General features: G+C 38.0%; 1 protein-coding gene and 1 long non-coding RNA gene across 16 annotated transcripts in view; one reads left to right on the top strand and one right to left on the bottom strand.

Annotated features, from left to right (window-relative positions):
* Nucleotides 1-4,931, top strand: part of KCNN2 (potassium calcium-activated channel subfamily N member 2) — a 405,489-nt gene extending 400,558 nt beyond the window's left edge. For all 5 annotated transcript variants that reach the window (XM_070569539.1, XM_070569537.1, XM_070569538.1 and 2 more), the window contains 2 exons: nt 1,774-1,843; nt 4,329-4,931. In XM_070569539.1, the coding sequence (XP_070425640.1) occupies nt 1,774-1,843; nt 4,329-4,616 (358 nt within the window). In that variant the 3' untranslated portion in view covers nt 4,617-4,931. The remainder of the gene's footprint in view (nt 1-1,773; nt 1,844-4,328) is intronic.
* Nucleotides 1-10,572, bottom strand: part of LOC139075132 (uncharacterized) — a 31,262-nt gene extending 20,690 nt beyond the window's left edge. For 5 of the 11 annotated variants that reach the window (XR_011525197.1, XR_011525200.1, XR_011525205.1 and 2 more), the window contains exons 1-3: nt 6,989-7,256; nt 4,403-4,612; nt 2,824-2,967 (exon numbers count right to left, since the gene is read on the bottom strand). This is a non-coding gene — a long non-coding RNA (uncharacterized lncRNA). Of the gene's footprint in view, nt 1-2,823; nt 2,968-4,402; nt 4,613-6,988; nt 7,260-9,437 lie in introns of those variants that run through there. The other 6 variants (XR_011525206.1, XR_011525207.1, XR_011525199.1 and 3 more) reach the window with 5 other exon arrangements.
* Nucleotides 10,573-19,553: the final 8,981 nt, after the last annotated feature.

Genomic DNA, 19,553 nt, shown 5'->3' with positions numbered 1-19,553 from the left:
TCTGTAATAACCCACTCTTGTTTAAAGATTTTTTTTTTTGGCTTGTTTTTTAAAAAGCACACATCAAGAATTGTAACCCTTGGGGGTCAGACCTGTGGTGTAGTGGTTAAGTTCATGCACTCCGCTTTGGTGGCTGGGGTTCGCGGGTTTGGATCCCAGGTGCGGACCTACACACCACTTATCAAGCCATGCTGTGGGTGGCATCCCACATACAAAATAGAGGAAGATTGGCAACAGATGTTAGCTCAGCGCCAAGCTTCCTCACCAAAAAAAGAAAAGAAAAAAATCAAAGAATTGTAACCCTTGTAAGTACATAGAGAAACATTTTTCAACAACATATTAGATTTAAATATATGTTTGTAAATGTCTTTTAGACTAAAACATACTCCATCTCTGTAACAGTATAAAAAGGAGCCAGTTAACTTAGTTCCAGGTGTTCTAATGGAGAAACACATAGTCGCAATGACAAGTTATAACCTTACACTGTTTTAGATTGTTAAAGATCGTGTTGTAGGCAGGTGTCAGTAAAACTCTTACTGGCAGAAGGAACTGTATCTTTGCTGTAGAACAGATTTGGTGACATATTGGATATCCTAGTTTCAGAACAAAATCACTGAGCAGCGTGAACATTTGTTACAAAAATCTCCCTGGCAGTAAAATCTTGCCCTGTGAATTTTTTATCCCTTCTATGTAATTACCTTTAATTTAAATTGGAAAATAATAAAGAGTACCCTCTCCAACATTAATGCTATACTTTTAAAATGGCTCATCATCAAAGTAATAAGGTTAGCATGGATTTTTTTTTCCCTTTTCACTAAGTAGCTCAGAGAGACCTGCTTCTCTCTTGGAGCATGGCTTTGCAATGTTGGCTTAAAGAGCAATAAACCACTTTTCTCTTGTTGGAAAATCTTAATTTTTTGATATACAGTAAACACTGAATAAATATTTGTTGAAATATTACAGTAAATAAGGAATAGTAAGACTTCTCATTCAGAAAGATTCTTGATGCAAAGATTTTTGACTGTTAGATACGCAATGATGCTTAAAAGTATTTAAAAGTAAGTTTACAAGTAGAGATCTCATCAGACACTCTAATTGTCCTCTGACTTTTATCTACAATAAAACTTAAGGGAAATTCTCCCGAGGAAGTGGTCTGGCTTCCCTTCAAATTCAATGGCAGTTTAAGATAAAAGTCAAGTGAAATACAATGAAGAATAAGAGAATTATGTGTTTTGAGTTATCTTGCTGCTGGTTGAATAAAAGTTTTATTTTTGCTATTACGAATCTCACTTATCACTGTGTTTCATCAGGTTCAAGTACCTAACCCAATCCATTTCAGACTAAACAGGGCTAACACCTGTATCTAGTCACGTAGGCATAGGAAGGTGTTCGCTGCTCCAACATTGATGAAATTCCAGTTGCTTTGCATATTTCTTCCTATGTCTATTTGTCACGATACTGGGGCTTTAAGGAATGTTTTGGCTTTTCTCATATGGTTAAATCCTTATGAGCCTTTCTCAAATCAACTTTAACAACCTGGTAAATAGTTGTCCTAAGGACATCTCATCTTTTACTCTCTCTCCTTTCCTTGTTGCGGTGTTGGGGAAGCATGCTTCTCATTGTACCAGACAAGCAGTTTGGACTTTATCCCAAATATTCAAGGCATTATCCATGCAGTTATTTGCTCTTGTCAATTTTGTGCATGCTCTTTGCAAGGTGTATGATAGCCATAGAAAGAAAGGACCCTTTCTGACTTCGGATTCTGTCTTTTAGATTAAGAAGTGTAAAAATGGAGCAGAGGAAACTGAATGACCAAGCGAATACCTTGGTGGACCTGGCAAAGGTAAGCTTGGGGTCTCAGCCTTCATGATGGTGTCTGTTGGAATTAACCACTGCACAGTCACTAGCCATGCTTCGGGAGGAGGACACCCCAAATTTATTTAACAAATCAAACCAACAAACCACCCTAAAATAATGGCCCAACTTAAAAGAATTTTTCTGACACTCTTACCTAATATGCTCCTTCCCTATGTACATTATTCGACTCCATTCTAAAAACTTTCCTCCTTGAAGTGATTTTGAAGTCTAGTAAGAAATATAAGTGGACTATGAGACAATACCTATGGGATTCTTATTTGTAGTTCAGTCTCATCCCTGTGAGAGCAGAACCACATCCTGGGTTTGCTATGAGGCTTGGGGCTAAATAGGACTCATCAATAAAATTGTTTTTTATGTATTTTACACAAAGAAGAATGTAAAGTTGAAATTTTTAAAAATATATAAAAAATTACGACTTAAAATGAAAGCTTTCTTTCAAAAAAAGTAATCACTTTTTATAATTTATGGTTCTTTCTCCGTTTTGTTATTTAAAAATCATACCCCTTTTTAAAAAATATATTAATAGTCCCCAAATTCTTCTATCACGTTTATAAGATCTATCTGCCTGATTTTTCATTGTTCCTCTCAAGAAATGTGAATATTTGTCAATAATGACAGCACTGCATTCTCCTGAGCTAATTCTACGGGAGGTATTATAATAGCTTTTATGTAGGTGTTCAGCCTTTTAACACAAATGCTTCGAAAAAGGCAACTCTCAGTTGAACCTGTACATTTTGTTGTCTGGTTGATAAATCAGCTGTGTAGTTTAGAAAGCCTCCAATAAAATCCATAAAAATTATACCTTTTGTCCTAGTCTCATGAAGTAACATAACTAAATTATATTCATCTTAGTGTATATCAATAACATACTATATAAATACATTGAAGATGAATATCTGATAGCTGATAAATAGAAGATGATAAGTGAAGTATTGAACCACTTACCCCGGGAGAGTATATATCAGACATTTAAGCTGGGCAGCACACATAGATATATGAGGCTCAAAGATATCCTTGATTAATATTTCCACACACGGCTCTCACTTCAACGTGCCATGAACAAAGATGAGGCAGGCTCTTACATCATTCCTAGGGCAAATGATAAAAGAAATTGGGTATTTTTATGAAAAAATAAAAACACCACTTGGAAATAATACATATATAAGATATATCATTTTACTATATATAATTCATATAATAATATATATAATATATAATTTTACTCGAAGACTATATCTATGAGGCAAGATGCTGTTTCTTTCAAATTATTTCTTTAGTGCCATGCTTATTATTGTGACTGTCCATGCCATAAGGGTTCAGTGTTTTCTGAATGAATGGATGTTGCTCACATGGTCTTAGGACTATGTAGTAAAAACAAATTTAGTGTGCTCTGCCTCCATGGCCAAACTCAAACGAGGTGCCTGTGCTCTGAATAGTAACTCCCTTATTTAATCAATTCATTTATCATCATTAAGAGGTTGCTAAGCAGGATAAGAGCACATATTATAGAGGGAAATGAGATAGAAGGAGGTGAGGCTTAGACTTGGGAAAGGCTGCTGTGGTTAACTTCCCCATCCTGCCCTTCTTGACCACCCTCTTCCCTCTCTGGCTCTGAGCTGATCAGCCCTGAGGTCCTTTCTCCTTGTCTCTTGGCTACTTCCATAAATATAACCGGGAGTCAGACCCTCTGATCAAGACAATCAATTACAAAATTCGCTAGGACACCAAAACATTTTCCTATTTCAAACCACTTAGCTCTGATTAAGCCCTAGCCAACAAGGTAGACTGGGTAAGCTCAGTGTCTCTCCCGACTTTTATTCTCTCAATGGTTATCTGTAATCATGTTATTTGACCCAATGGAGAGCCTATAATTTGGAACATAGAAAAGCAAAAGATATTTAGGAATTTTTTATTTCAAGTTACTAGATTGCTTCATCAAATCAGTTTGTCCTAAATTTCATTCATATTCCACCCTCAAAATTTCTGCTACATCCCAATACCATCTGTACTCTTATTCTTTAAAATGCTTGTTTTTTAAAACTTAGCCTTGCCCTAATTAATGTCACATATTGCAAAAGGAATTTGATATGCTAAGTTTTGTAACAACCGTTAAAACATAGACATAAATATTAAATCAAAACATGTTTGTGTATCTATACACCACCTAAAATCATTGGGCACACCAATCAGTACCTGCACAACATTTTCTGCAACTAGATCGAATTAATGCCTCAGATCTTACATTTCTAAATCCTAGCATTGAACAGACTGCATTGAACTGAATTTGCTTTGCAAGGTAAAATGTTCAGTTAACTGATGCCCCTGTTGCATTGTATGTCACCAAAAGAAGACTAACTGTCAAGCCAGGAGAGTTGACAGTTTGCTTCCAGGGCAAGTGTAATTAAGCCTAACTTCTTTGTTTCTCTATTCCTCTCAACCCTGTTTTCCAGACCCAGAACATCATGTATGACATGATTTCCGACTTAAATGAAAGGAGCGAAGACTTTGAGAAGAGGATTGTTACCTTGGAAACAAAATTAGAGACTTTGATTGGTAGCATCCACGCCCTCCCTGGGGTCATAAGCCAGACCATCAGGCAGCAGCAGAGAGATTTCATTGAGGCTCAGATGGAGAACTACGACAAGCATGTCACCTACAACGCTGAGCGGTCCCGGTCCTCGTCCAGGAGGCGGCGGTCCTCCTCTACAGCGCCACCAACTTCATCAGAGAGTAGCTAGAAGAGAATCAGTTAACCACAAAATAAGACTTTTTGCCATCATATGGTCAATATTTTAGCTTTTATTGTAAAGCCCCTATGGTTCTAATCAGCGTTATCCGGGTTCTGATGTCAGAATCCTGGGAACCTGAACACTAAGTTTTAGGCCAAAATGAGTGAAAACTCTTTTTTTTTTCTTTCAGATGCACAGGGAATGCACCTATTATTGCTATATAGATTGTTCCTCCTGTAATTTCACTAACTTTTTATTCATGCACTTCAAACAGACTTTACTACTACATTATATGATATATAATAAAAAAAGTTAATTTCTGCACATACTTGTTTGGTCACTTGACATTTCTAAAGGTTCACTTCTTACATTATTTTCAAGGTAAAATAACTGATCATCTGATGCCTGTTGATGATTTCAATTTCCAAAAGTTAGGCCGGTTGCAAGAAGACTTTCAATTACTGCCTACCCTGTTCACTAAGATTTTCCCTCTATATGAAATATTATAGTCGTAGTCATTTGGCCCAGACAGCTTACTATTTTTTTTGAGTTTACAGGGTCCCATTTCCAAACTATGTGGAAAGTGAGGCTGTCACATCAAAATGTGTATATAAACTAGGGGCACAAATGCTTTCAAGAATTTCTTTACTCCTAGTTTACCTGCAAGTTTACTTGAAGAAAGTATCAGGGTACACCACTGTCTGTGAACTGATGTTACAGAATTTTAGGTCTAAACTAGTTATTTCATCTCTCCCACAGGGATGAGACTGAACTACAAATAAGAATCCCACAGGTGTTGTCTCATAGTCCACTTATATTTCTTACTAGACTTCAAAATCACTTCAAGGAGGAAAGTTTTTAGAATGGAGTCGAATAATGTACATAGGGAAGGAGCATATTAGGTAAGAGTGTCAGAAAAATTCTTTTAAGTTGGGCCATTATTTTAGGGTGGTTTGTTGGTTTGATTTGTTAAATAAATTTGGGGTGTCCTCCTCCCGAAGCATGGCTAGTGACTGTGCAGTGGTTAATTCCAACAGACACCATCATGAAGGCTGAGACCCCAAGCTTACCTTTGCCAGGTCCACCAAGGTATTCGCTTGGTCATTCAGTTTCCTCTGCTCCATTTTTACACTTCTTAATGTGGATTCTACACAAGCACATTCACATGTACATGTGTTGGCATAGCTCCTAACAGCAGAACATAAATGAGCCTAACTCTTAATATGTCACATATCACCTAGCAAATGATCCCCTCTTGGTCTGTCTTACTTATTTGGTACAAGGAAGTAAATGGCATCTAATAAATTTCATGAGGTTTATCACAGTTGTTTTATGGATGGTTACGGTCAGTTTCTGTGAAAGGGAACTGTGTAGTTACTGCTGCAGACACATCGCTTTCCAAATTGACTCTAAGAATCCCCTGGGTTTAGAAGAACCACCTTGAGTTGATAGCAGGGTGCAATTGCTCACACGGTGGTGGTCTCCAGAGTCAAAAGGAAGAGCTGATGTGCAGTGGGAGCAGGGACACATAGAAATAAGGCTTCATTTGGACAGTTCTTAAACTAACCTGCTTGGATTGGCCTAACCCTAAAAATTACTCCTTCATTTTCAGAGAAATCTGCTTTTGCCCTCTTCATTTTATACCATACCCCCTTTGGTGTCTACTACATTGCAAGTTGCTAGCGTACCAAGTATTTTTCTCCTTTAACAGAAAACTAGAGTGATATATTTCACCACCTTGCATAGTTCAGTGAATAAATCACTTTCATAACTATTCTCTAAAATGGATGCAAAAATCAAACATTTCATTCAAGATCAAAGACATCAAAGTATGATTTCTTTAGATTCCATAGGAATTACCTACCATTTATTACCCATCCAACGTGGCTGAAAATAAAGCTTATTCACACATCTTATATATTTCTGTATAGGATGAGGACAAGGCCTAGAATGTCGTCTAATATTAAGTGAAAGAAAAATGACTAGAGCATTGCTTATGGGAACATACTGCTGAGTTAAGTGAACTTCAAAATTCTACACTTCATCAAGATTTCTATTTCATGGGTGAAATTAAAATTTTCTTTTATGTATTCTGGGTTACACATAAGACTATATCAAGTATTTGGTGTAAACATTGGATGTAAGAACGAGAGAAATTTTGAAAAGATGATTAATTTGTTCTGGCAACTCATGCAGTTAATTCTTGTCTATTCTACCTCTATTGTGACTAAAGGGCAGAATAGCAGGTTATTAAGTTTAATTATCATCTTACTGATCAATTAACACCATCCCAGAATACTTGAAGACAAGGGAAAGAATAATATATTGCTTCTCTTGTTGAAGAGAAAACAGAAAGTGCGTTTGAATTTAGATTTCCTTACCTTATATTTATTCTCCTCTTCCTGATTAACCGCAGTTCATGTAGGATGTCATTCTTTAGTCCTCCAAAATCGATCTTACTTTCCCTGTTTCTTCATGCAACGTATATGAAGACAGGTAGCAATTCAACAAAAATGTATGATCTTTTGTTTCTGTATTTTAAAAAATAGCAAATCATCACAATTTGAAAGAGGAGAGAACCCATCCATTGTGAAGACATTGTGGTCATTGATTTGCTGAATGAACCCTGCTTTATCCAACATTACCGAGTCTCCTGCCACGTGACTTTGAACATTAGGCAGCCTGCTGGGAGGGCTCCTTAGATGACTGCTCTTTTGCGCCAATAGATGCCTTGCTCTAATTTGCACTTTGTTTTTCAGAATTTCTAATGACAATTGAATGTGTTGTTACACCTCAGCCTACCACACCCTGGCCTCGCTGTTTCTCTACAGCCAGTATAAGAACACAGGACTACCACAAGTCATTTTGAATTACAGGGGCACCACCTTCCTCAACAATTTTCATCATTTCACCGTTATACACAGTGTCACTGGTTAGCCCCTAGAAAGAAGGTTCCATGCTCTTAAAGAAATGAGAATGAACCAAATTCATAACAGGTGGTAGATTTGGGAAATTTCATATGCCTTTTCCCTAATTTCTCCTCCCTCGATGATTGTTTTCCAAGAGACTCGCCATCAAAGCATCTGCGATAATCAAATAATTATGTTCCAAAACAGAGTAGGGTGTTGGGACAAAACCCTGTTGATTAGATTTAATAGAAATCTCAAGGGATGGGTTAAAATTCTACAGCCCTGCTATCTTTCAACTTTGCCTAGTCTTCAGAGGTAGAATGATAAAGTGGAAAGAGCATGAGGTTAAAAGTCAGAACTGGGTTTGAAACTGAGTTCTACCACTGGCTACTTCTATGCTCTTGCCTCTCAGCCTCTTTTATCTCATCTACAAAATAAGTATAAAAAGACACATATATCAGTGGGGCTCTGCAAAGCCTAGCATCTATTTTACCAAATGATGGTAGATATTTTTTATTACAATTTCCAAGATAAGGCAACAAATATTAAACACCTCCATTACCTGCCTATCTTATTATAACTTCTAACACCTGTCAGTACAGTTATAAATTCTCCCCCTTGCCTGTCTAATTCTTAAAGCAAGTTACTGGACTCTGGATTAGTTTATATATTGCCTGATCCTATCATTGTTTTTTTCTTTAATGTGATCTAGAATATCAATAAGCACGTATGCTTTGTCTTTGTGATTCTGCTATACTCTTTCCTCTTCTTCCCATCCCACAAAATCTGTTCATATATATGATCCAGAAATGTGGAAGGTGCCTGTGCCCTACACTTAGGACTTGGCATACTTGATTAGGGCTGTGCTGATACGGACCAAGGGCTCAATTCCTTTTCCAAATCCACTCCTGTAGTTCAAGAGCCTCCACATACTTCTCCCGATCTGTGTCATACACGCTGATACAGTCTGTGTGTTCTAACTGAATTGTCAATTCAATCCATTAAGAAAAAATTATCAAACTGGTTGTTTGACAAATAGGATCCTAGTAAATGTTGTGAGGCTGGGAGCCCCTGCAATGAGGGGTATGACATGAGGAAATTCTCTCCATCTCACTGTCACCATTGCTAGACTCCTTCATGGGCATGCTTTTTTTTTCCACTTTCTTAGGCCAGGGAAGAAAAAAAGCCCTGTCAATGCTGTTAAATTTGTTATGAGAGAACCCAGAAATAGAAAATATAGATTATAACTTCGCAGATATTTCCCATTTCAAGTTTTTAGAAATACTTTGAATTTTTTTCCCCAGACATAGTCTGCTCTCTAGTTATGAGTTTTCCTCTGCCCCAATGATTGTGGTTCCTGTGGGGACCGGGGGAGTGGTTACAAAAGTAATTAGAACTTCCTGGGGCTGCCTATGCCAGCATGTTAGGAGTATTAGATGGGAGCTCGCTTAACTTTAGGTCCAGCTAAAAGTGGAGCGTGAGGAGGGCAGTGGTCAGCAGACTGTGGCCAAGCAGAAAGCTGAACAGAGGGACACTTTCTCTACAGTCTTATACTTCCTTAATAACTTGCCTCCTCAACTCCTTGTTAGGAAAGCAGCTCTTCTCTCCATAGCCCAACTACTTAATTATCAATTTCCCTGGGGTCTCCTACCCTGGCAGGAAAAAAAAGGCTGCAAAGATAATCCTGTCATTCAAAAACCGTATTCAGTGAATACCGAATGCTGAGAGCAGTGAATACTTAGTGCCCTTGGCTAAGGTGAAAAAATGGAAATATTTGAGGACCCTAAGTTAGTTTTCACTCAAAGGGAAAATACACATGCACTGTGGGATATTTTGTGGGTATGAGTGACCAGGGAACCGAACAGGCCACAGAACAAACTCAGTGTTGGAATCTACATTCTGAGGCAATGCCACCTGTTACCTCTGCTGAAGCTGGGCTGGGTAGTGAACCCGGAGTCACTCAGGCCGGCACCTCCCCTGCTGAAGTGACGATGGCCACCAGTCCTCCTCAGATGGTGGATGAGGGATGATATGAGACGCTAAAATAAAGATATCTATATTTTCACTGTAAAGGAAGAATCAAAACTGCTTTAGCAAGAAGACATTTGGTATAATGCACAACAAAAATCTAACACCTTCTGGCCATAACATTCTAAATCTACATTATTCCATCTAAGAGATCAGAATTTTCACTGTGCCACCTACCATCCCTTCAGAGGAACTAGAGTAGATGCATGCCTGTCTCTTCAATTTTTATGTATATAGTTTGATTGTGCATAATTCTGAACCTACTGTCCACTTTTATTTGTTTTTCTGCTTATAAATGAAATTATCAGCTTGAACATTCATATTTTTGTGGGCTTTTGGAATATAAGTCCAAAATTAACCCTTCTGTTGGATAAAATTACAGTGCCTTAGAGAGGAAACTAACAGTGCATAGATAAGAGGCTTTAAGTAAACCTATATATATTTTTTCTTTTTTCTTTTTTTGGTGAGGAAGATTGGCCCTGAGCTAACTTCTGTTGTCAATCTTCCTCTTCTTTTTTTCCCCTCCCCAAAGCAGCAGTACATAGTTATGTGTCCCACTTGTAAGTCCTTCTAGTTCTTCTACGTGGGATGCCACCACAGCATGGCTTGATGAGCAATGTGTAGGTCTGTGCCCAGGATCTCAACCAGCGAACCCTGGGCAGCCAAAGTGGAGCAGGGAACCTTAGCCACTATGCCACTCAGCTAGCCCTGCAATATTTTTATTTTTGAGTTTGTAGGGGGAAAACATATATTATGGGGGAATTATTGGCGTCTCTTAAATATGAATGCAATAGGGCACTTTTCACTTTATTTCATTAAAAACTTAATTTGGTCCCTTTCTATGTGTTTTAAAACATGTTCAGGGAGTTTGAGGATTATAACTCACTTAACAGAGAGCACTGGTAAAAAAGTGTTACTGCTCTTAAAGCAGGCTGTGGTGGGACCAAAAGATGGGCAAACATTTTCTAGTGATTGGGAAATGGCCCCAGCATAGAATCCTTTGTATCTTCCTGAGATGCCTGTCCCCCCACTCTTCTAGAAGGAGTCACATTAAGAAAACATTTCTTCTATATCAATAATAAAGAGGACTTGAAAAATTAGTAAAAAAAAGTAATTTTTAAAAACCAGGTTTTTTTTAATTAGAAGATTAAATTTTTAGAGGAAAAACTTTTCAAAAATATTTAATAAAAACTTTATAAAAAGGAGGGGAATAAAGGTAATAATGTTTCTTCATTCTTGAGTTCGATCATTAGAAAACTATAAGTTAAAATGATTTTGGAAAAACAAAAAAACCCAGCAAGAAAGCACAAAAAATGAGAAATTACAAAGCAAGGAGTCCAAAGTAAGATGAACATAATAGCCTGACTATAAGTAACAATGGTTGAATTTACACTCTTCAAGAAGAGAAAATATAAGATTGAGTTAAAAACAAAATGTATTTATGTGCTTTTTACAAAAGACATATAATATAAAATGATAGGAAAAGTTAAAATCCAAATTACAGGGGAGAATTTAGTGCAAACAAATAAAAACAGTGGTGGCAATATTCATTTCTAATTGAATTAGAATTCCGCTACATGACTGATAGAATTCAAGGGAAGCAATATGAAATCACAAAGGATGGCCGTGTTAGACTGATGAAAGTTCATTTCACACAAAGAGAAAGCTGATGTGAATTGTATGCACCAAAAAGCAAAGCATATACAGCAGAACTATCAGAAATAAAAGAAAAAAACAATTGTTGTGGAAGATTTTGAGACCTCTTTCAGCCTGGAGAGATCGAATAAACCAAAAAGTAATAGTCACGATTTTTCAAGAAACATAAATATTATCAGAGTTGGCCCAAGAACTAGCAAAAACATGAAAGATGTACTTTTTAATAAATAACCTGGGGTAACTGGATAGGCATTTTTAAAAAGGTAACATTAAATTAAAGAGCCATACTCTACAGTATACAGAAGATTAAACTCAAAATGGATCAGAGAGCTAAATGTAAAAACTGAAATTACACAAGTATTACAACACAGCATGGGTGAATTTCTCTACAATCTAGGTATAATGAAAGGCTTTGTGCAATCCAGAGACAAATAAAAGATTGATAAATCTGACTACATAAAAATAAAACAACGTTTGCATAGCAGTAAAGGAAAAGATGGTAAACAAAGTTAAAAGAAGCTGATAAACTGGGAGAAAATATTTGCAACATAGATCACAGATAAAGGATGAAAAAAATTAATCTTTTACTAGTTTTACTAGTCTTTTCAAAGACCCAGCTTTTGGTCTTGCTCTTCTTCATTGTTTCTTTCTTTTTTATTTTTCTAAATATTGTTCCTAGCTGTTTCACGTTTTTTTCTTAAACTTTCTTTGGCTTGGGGCCAGCCTGGTGGCGCAGCGGTTAAGTTCGCACGTTCCGCTTCTAGGCGGCCTGGGGTTTGCTGGTTCGGATCCTGGGTGCGGACATGGCACCACTTGGCATGCCATGCTATGGTAGGCATCCCACATATAAAATAGAGGAAGATGGGCACGATGTTAGCTCAGGGCCAGGCTTCCTCAGCAAAAAGAGGAGGACTGGCTGTAGTTAGCTCAGGGCTAATCTTCCACAAAAACAAAAGAAGAAAACTTTCTTTGGCTTTATTCTTTTCTAATATATCTATTTCTTCTATCTGTATTTTCATCCATCTTCATTTTTATTTTTGTAATGGTGTTCTTTTTTGTACCTCTTAAGTTGGGCATCTAGCTCAACTTTCAACCTAGAATTTCCCCCTTCAAGAACTAGTTTACCATCTTTAAGCTTTTTTAAATAAATCCTTTTGAAGTACCATAGACATACAGCAAGGTAGACAAATCATAAGATTACATCTCAATACATTTTACCAGGAGCCCAGATGCCCCATCATGACCTGTTTAGACACTATTCTCTCTTTTCCCCAAAGATAACCATTATTCCACCTGTTAACAGCAGAGATTACTTTAGCTTATTTTGAACTTTATATAAATAAAATCACATATATGTATACATTTGTGTATTTTATTTTTCATACATTATGTCTGTGAGATCCGTCTATATTGTGTGGGTGCAGTGGTTCATTCATTTCTATTGCTGTATTTTCATGGTATACGTAAATCACAATTTACTTATCTTTTCTACTGTTAATGTTCATTTGGGTTGTGTTTAGTTTTGGATTACTGAAAATAATACTTTATAAACATTGCTATATGTGCATTGTAGGAGACATATGTATGCATTTTTGTTAGATATAATTATAGAGCAGAATTGTTGAAGCATAGGGCACGTGAATATGTTCAACTTTAGTAGTTGAAGTAGCTATTGACAAATAATTTTCCAAACTGGTTGTACTTATTTGCATTCCCAGAAGCAGTATATGAGAGTTTCAGTGCCTCTACGTTGTCAGAAATACTAGGTATTGTTGGTCTTTTTAATATCGGCTATTCTGGTGGATGTGTAGCAATCACTTAGTATAGTTTTAATTTACATTTCTATGATCGATAGGAAAGTTTAGCACCTTTTTACATACATATCGCTCATCTTCTTACTGATTTGTAGGAGTTCTTTTATGAATGCCCGGTAAGAATCTATTGCCTTTTGGCTCATATTGTTATAATTAGAAGGCAACTTTCTGTCAGCTTTTTTTTTTTTCCTAAGGAAGATTAGCCCTGAGCTAACATCTGCTGCCAATCCCCCTCTTTTTGCTGAGGAAGACTGTCCCTGAGCTAACATCTGTGCCCATCTTCCTCTACTTTATATGTGGGATGCCTGCCACAGCATGGCTTGACAAGTGGTGCATGGGTCCCCACCCAGGATCAGAACCAGCGAACCCAGGGCCACCGAAGCAGAATGTGCGAACTTAACCACTGTGGCACCAGGCCGGCCCATCTGTCAGTTTTTTAAAAAGACAATTTGCCTTTTTTTCCTCATTAATTTTGAAGCTAAGTCTATGATGATCTCTAGTTTCGTTATGATTTGCTAGATATTAATTTCTATTATTTATTTTTCTTGAGATTGATATACTTCCTGAATTTAAGAAATCATATATTTCAGCAATTCTGAAAGATTATTTTTTACTTTTGAATATTTTTTTATTTTTAAAGATTTTATTTTTTCCTTTTTCTCCCCAAAGCCCCCCAGTACATAGTTGTGTATTCTTCGTTGTGGGTTCTTCTAGTTGTGGCATGTGGGACGCTGCCTCAGCGTGGTCTGATGAGCAGTGCCATGTCCACACCCAGGATTCGAACTAACGAAACACTGGGCTGCCTGCAGCGGAGCGCGCGAATTTAACCACTCAGCCACGGGGCCAGCCCCTTGAATATTGTTTTTGCATGTCTCTCTATTCTTCCTTGCTGGAATTCCAATTAGTTTAATATTAGACATCCTCATTCTATATTCCATGTCTCCTAACCTCACTTTGTTATTCTCTACAGCATTCTGGATATTCTCTTCAGATCTGTCTTCTAGTTCAGTAACTCTCTCAGTGTTTAGTCTGTGCTTTAGATAACACTCTACTCCTTTCTTCATTAACATCAGCCTTCTTTCACTTCTTAGAACTCACTGAACTCCTTTCCGCCTTAGAGTCTTCACACAGGCTGTTGCTCTGTTTCCCAGACACAGAACATAGATCTCTGGGTACAGCTAACTCTCTATAATTGAGGCCTCAATTTTAGTGTAACATCCTCAAAACTGACTAATAATGAAAACACAACATCAAAATTGTAATATGCAGTTAAATCCATGCTTAAAGGAAATACATAACTTTAAAATGAGGGTATTGGAAAGAAAGGTGGAATATTCTAAATTAATGAAGTAGAAAACATAAAATATAGAGGATCCTCAGGGCCAAAATTTGGTCCTTCAAACAGATTTATAAAATTAATAAACCTTTGTCAAGTGTGATTAAGATCAACACAAAACCAAACCAAACAAATAGTCAATGCAACTAATGATAAAGAAGACGTCATAAAAGATATCACAGACATTAAAATATACTAAGAGAATATTATGAACAATTCATAAGCAATAAATTTGAAAATTTAGATAAAACGATTTCCTAGAAAAATGTAATTTATCAAGGCCCACAAAAGTAGAAACAGAAAATACAAAGAGTCCTATATTACTAATTATAATTAGAACCCTCACCACAGAAAATTCTAAGGTTAGATAAACTTATCAATGAATTCTACCAGACATTTAAATAAGTAACAATAAGAATGAAATTAAAGAACATTTCTCAGTTCATTCTGTGAGGACAGAAAAACCTCCATACCAAAACCTGCAAAGCATAATACAAGAAAAAATATTATCTGTCAATCTCTCTCATGAATACCAATGCAAAAGTCATTAAACAATATAGTGGCACACTAAATAAATCCATGATAGCTCTATGTATGTATCTATTTATCCATCCATCTGGGTTTATTCAAGAATTGCAAGGTGTTCTCTCCATTTTGCAGATTAGAAAACACACTTAGGAAGGCTAAGTGATGCCCAAGGTCCCTCACTCATAAGTGGCCCAGACAGCATCAAATCCAGATGATTCCAAAGCCCATTCATGTAACAGCTGTGCTATATTTTCTTGACTCTTAAACCTCCACAATAAATTTTTTGCTCATTCTTGCTTCTTCTCTCACTCATGTCCAATCAACCAATCAAACTAGCAACTAGTCTTTACCTTTGTTTGATGCTTCTTCAGTGGAATGGTTCCTGTTGGTCCCTCTTTCCCTTTCCCATTGCATCTAACCTGCCTAGCCGAGGTCCTTACATATTCCCTGGTCTGTAGCAAAAATCATCAGAATAGTTTGATGCACACACTAGTCTCTTGCCATCCCAAGATACTCTGCTGAAGTCCTAGCCTTCTCAGAATGAGTGCTTTGTAGGATGCACTTCGAAAATTTGCCCTAGAATCAACCACAAATTCTTTGCATAGCCCCAAATTTTCCTTGTACATCATCAGTTTGGGTGTCCAACTGTTAAACCTATAATTCTCCAGTTTTACAGCATTTTCTCATTGGATGACTTCAGGTTCTGAGCCATTTCCTTTCAGGGATCCTTCCCCGGCTTCCTGGTCCTCCCAGAAGGACTCAGATATGTGCAATTTTTCTGGCTGCTGTCTGCATTGGTGCTGCCATTGCACTGCTTTCCTCCTCAACCATGGCAACTATCATCAACCCCCTTCTTACACTTTTGTGGGTTGTTTTGTAATGGCTTCCTCCATGACTACTCACAGAGGCTATTTCATTTGAAATAAATAGGAAATAAAACCCCTCCTCTCTATTATTCTCTTTTAGAAGAGTTATAGAGTAGGGTTTCTTGGATCCCAAGCTACCAGAGTTTGGCAATCTCCTCTCTTCCACACAACAGAACTTTTTTCTCTTCAGGTCTCCTCTCTGACCCCCAGACCATTATGCTGACTCTAACTCATGATGCTTAATTTCTTACTTTCTGGAGGTTTCTTTTCCAGAGTCTCTGCAGTTTCTTTCTATAATTTAGTTTCTTTATGGCCTTTCCCACCACTTTGCTATGCATGTCTATATAGGTCAGTCCTAAACAGAGACATGATTCAAGTTCCTTTTCCAAGAAGCTCCTACATCCTAAGCAAATCAGAGAATTCTGGGGTATGGATATTTACTAAGTGCACATACCCTAGATATATCTGAATCTCCTTTCCAGTCCAGATAGGACTGTGCTTATATGTTATTCAAGACCTTCCATGATTTTGGCCCATACATTCCCCTTTCACTTTCTTGACCTTGTTTTCATTTAATGTGTTCCTTGGGAGTCCCTTCTCCTGCCCTAATCCTGCTGTTATAATCCTTCCTCTCCTCTGGGGCTTAGTTGAAATGTTACTTCCTCTGTAGCCTCCCCTACTAACCCCAGCTGAAAATAAAGTTTCCTTCCTCTGGGCTCTCAGACAGCTTCCAAAACATTCTCCTTGTGTGCTTAACACACTCTGCCTCCTGCTGCAGCTGAGACATACAAGACCTCTCATCCATAAACAGAAAACAAAGTCATGTTTATCTGAGCATCCCTCAAAGAATCAAAGCACAATGAATTGTACATGCCATGTGCCTAGGAATGTTGTTAATTTATCAGAAATGTGTTGACCTTGCAGCCAGTATCCGAGCAAGGATTTTTGGTCTTGATTAGAAGAAAAATACTCATTGTCTCATATCAACCTGTTTGGAGTTCTTAGAGTTCTCTGGATGGCATCTTGAGCAATCAGTTGATCTTCACATAGAGAGCTTGATCTGGAGCTCCCGCTGCTCGGAGCCAACCAGCAGGCTGAGTGTGGCTGAGCCACACCACGGCAATCTCCAGAGATATTTGCTTTCAAACACTTAACATTTGCTTTGTGTTACCCTTTTATTAGGAAGATTAAAATTGAAAGGGAAGCAAGTGAGGCAGGGCTTTCTTCTTTTCTTTCTGCAAGAACAGCTTGTTTCCATGACATTTATACAAGGAGCTTTTTCTAAATGACAAGCAGATTGTTAGAAGATGTTATTTTCTGTCTCTTTGCTTTGGATCTTCACTTAGTGGGTGTAATATAAGAGAGACAGCCTCACTAGGAGGGTGACTGTCAGGTATATGGATTCGGGAGGGGAGGGGTGGGGGTTTGTTGAATCCTTTCTGTTGGGGTTGCTATGGCAGCAGCCTAACAGATTCTGGCTAGAAGTTGTAAGATGTATTAGTGTTGTTATTCTTTTACATGGAGTAGCGTTTCTGCAGATATAAGTGTCTGCTCTTTTCAGCTTTTTCTCTTAGTGAAGAAAATTGAATACTCACAGAAGACGCCATCCATGGGGACAGCAGGAAGTCCTGAGCGCCCAGGCCCACATGAATGGCCAAGTTTAGGCTGAGGTCAGGGCCTGCCTTCTGCAGAAAAGAGGTCAGCCTCAGAGGGATCCAGACCCATGTCTCCTCCTCACCCACACTGCTGAGTTACCGTGAGGCTGTGACAATGGAAGGAGGGAGCGCCGGGCTCTCCAAGCCTAACCCCAGCCATGCTCCACATAAGGGGTAAATATCACCTCCCATCTGCACCACATTGTGCTGATTACAAATTGCTTCCACTCATGTTATCCCTTCGAACGAACTCCAAGGAGACTGCTTTCATTCTGCGTTAGAAGTCTCCCCTTTTCCTAAGCCCCCTCTCCATTCTCACGGTTACTGCCTTGGCTCAGGCCTCACCACCACTCACATGGATTTGTACAATGTATCTCTGAGCTCTCAGCATTCAATCCATTCTCCTTACTCTCTCAAGGGTGATAAATTACCCTATAAAACAAAACTTAATGTGTAACTCCACCTAACTGAAGAACTCAGTTGCCTCCCTGCTGTCTACAAGATAAAATCCAAATGCCTTAGGCCAACATAGAAGACCCTTCACATCTCGTTCTGAGTGTCCTTTCTCCCTGGTACTTTCCCCTGACCGTGCTAGCTGCCCCTACACCCCACCGCCATGCATCCTGCAACGTATTCCTTAAACACATTATGCATGCAATTACGACTTTCTGTCCACAGATTTTTGTTTGTTTGGTCAGAAAAGCTTTTAAAAAATTATTTTGAGCTTAAATAGCTTTGAACAGGCACACACTCTCCAGTTTTCCACAGGCTTCTTTAGTATCCTGTCCACCCTCCATTACTTTGCATATTTATGTCACTTGCTTGGCCAGTGAAGGCATTTGAATGTCTGCCTCATGAAGAGGAACTGCGTTTCCTTTCTGGTAATTAAATCCCCACCTTTCATGATCTAGAACAAATATCACTACCAATTCAAAACAAGTCATGGCCTACCCAAGAAGTTGGGCTGCTGCATTTGCTCGTCTCCCTCCCACTGTTTTCACTCCTCTACAATAGCACTTATGTAAATATTATAATTATGTTTATGTCCCTCTATTCAACCATATTGTCAGCTTCCTCAGAAGTCAATCTTAAAAATTTCTGTATACACACTGACTAGCAGAGAACTGGAATGGCTAAAAATTTGTTAAATAAATGATCACCATTTTACAGGTAACAAACCAGGTCTCAAGTTAGTTAAACATAATCAGTGGCACAGACCTTATAAAGAGCAACACCTCAAGTTGAGTTCTGGTCTTCTAACTTTAAGACCAGGTTTTTCACAGATCCCTACATTCCAGAGCCTCAGAAGAAAAAGGGCCACCATTCCTTTGTTCTAGTCAACTTCCTTCACTGTGTACAGCTGTATCCTTACATCATGGAAGTCTCTGTGTACTTCCATGTACTCTGTGTACAGCTAAAATATCAATTGACTTTGCAAACTTTCTCTTTTCCTCACCTTCAAAGGAAGAGTTTGACTATGGTCCATTGTTGTACCTCCAAGGGCAATGGAAAGAAGCAGATATGAAGAAATGAGCCCAAAGAAGGGGGTAGATGGTTCTAAGAGAAGAACTGGAGGCACGTGGAAAAGAAAATGTTCAGGAGTGAAGAAGGGAAAAGGAAGAGAAGCTTCTGGGTCATGTGGGACTTGGTGAGTAACATGGCTCAAGAGAATTTTTAGGAAATTTTGCTGTATGTGGAGTTTAATTTTCTGCCTCACTCCTGCCGTGAAGAAGTCTTCTTGTAGAGGGCTCTGTGAATCCTGCAAGCCTTAGGAGTCATTTTTGTCTTTGGGACACGTCATAGTGCTGTTATGCAAAGTAACAGCTTGAAGGCTCAGGGCCATTTGGTAGCATATTTACTTATTGTTTCATGTTCAATCAAACTTAAGAATCATTTTATCAGATATTAAAGCAAAGGCCCAGAGAAACTATGTAATTTGTTGAGTTTCTTCCAAATTAGAGGAGAAATTATTTTTTTTCAGATGCTGAGCCAGGCCCACCTGAAGATGAAAAGGAAGAGCTAAGATCCTCCAAGATGCTAAGAAATAAATTATAAGCCAGAAGAATTAGCGAAAAAAACCTTTGAGTGAAAACTGAAATTTTCAGCCATGAAGAAGGAAGTTGCTCTTCTGTTTAATGGCATTTGTAATCTATG

The sequence above is a fragment of the Equus przewalskii genome, chromosome 13, assembly GCF_037783145.1.
Source record: "Equus przewalskii isolate Varuska chromosome 13, EquPr2, whole genome shotgun sequence".
Taxonomy (NCBI): Eukaryota; Metazoa; Chordata; class Mammalia; order Perissodactyla; family Equidae; genus Equus; species Equus przewalskii.
The sequence above is the reverse complement of the archived record's forward strand: the minus strand, read 5'-3'. Positions and strand labels throughout refer to the sequence as shown.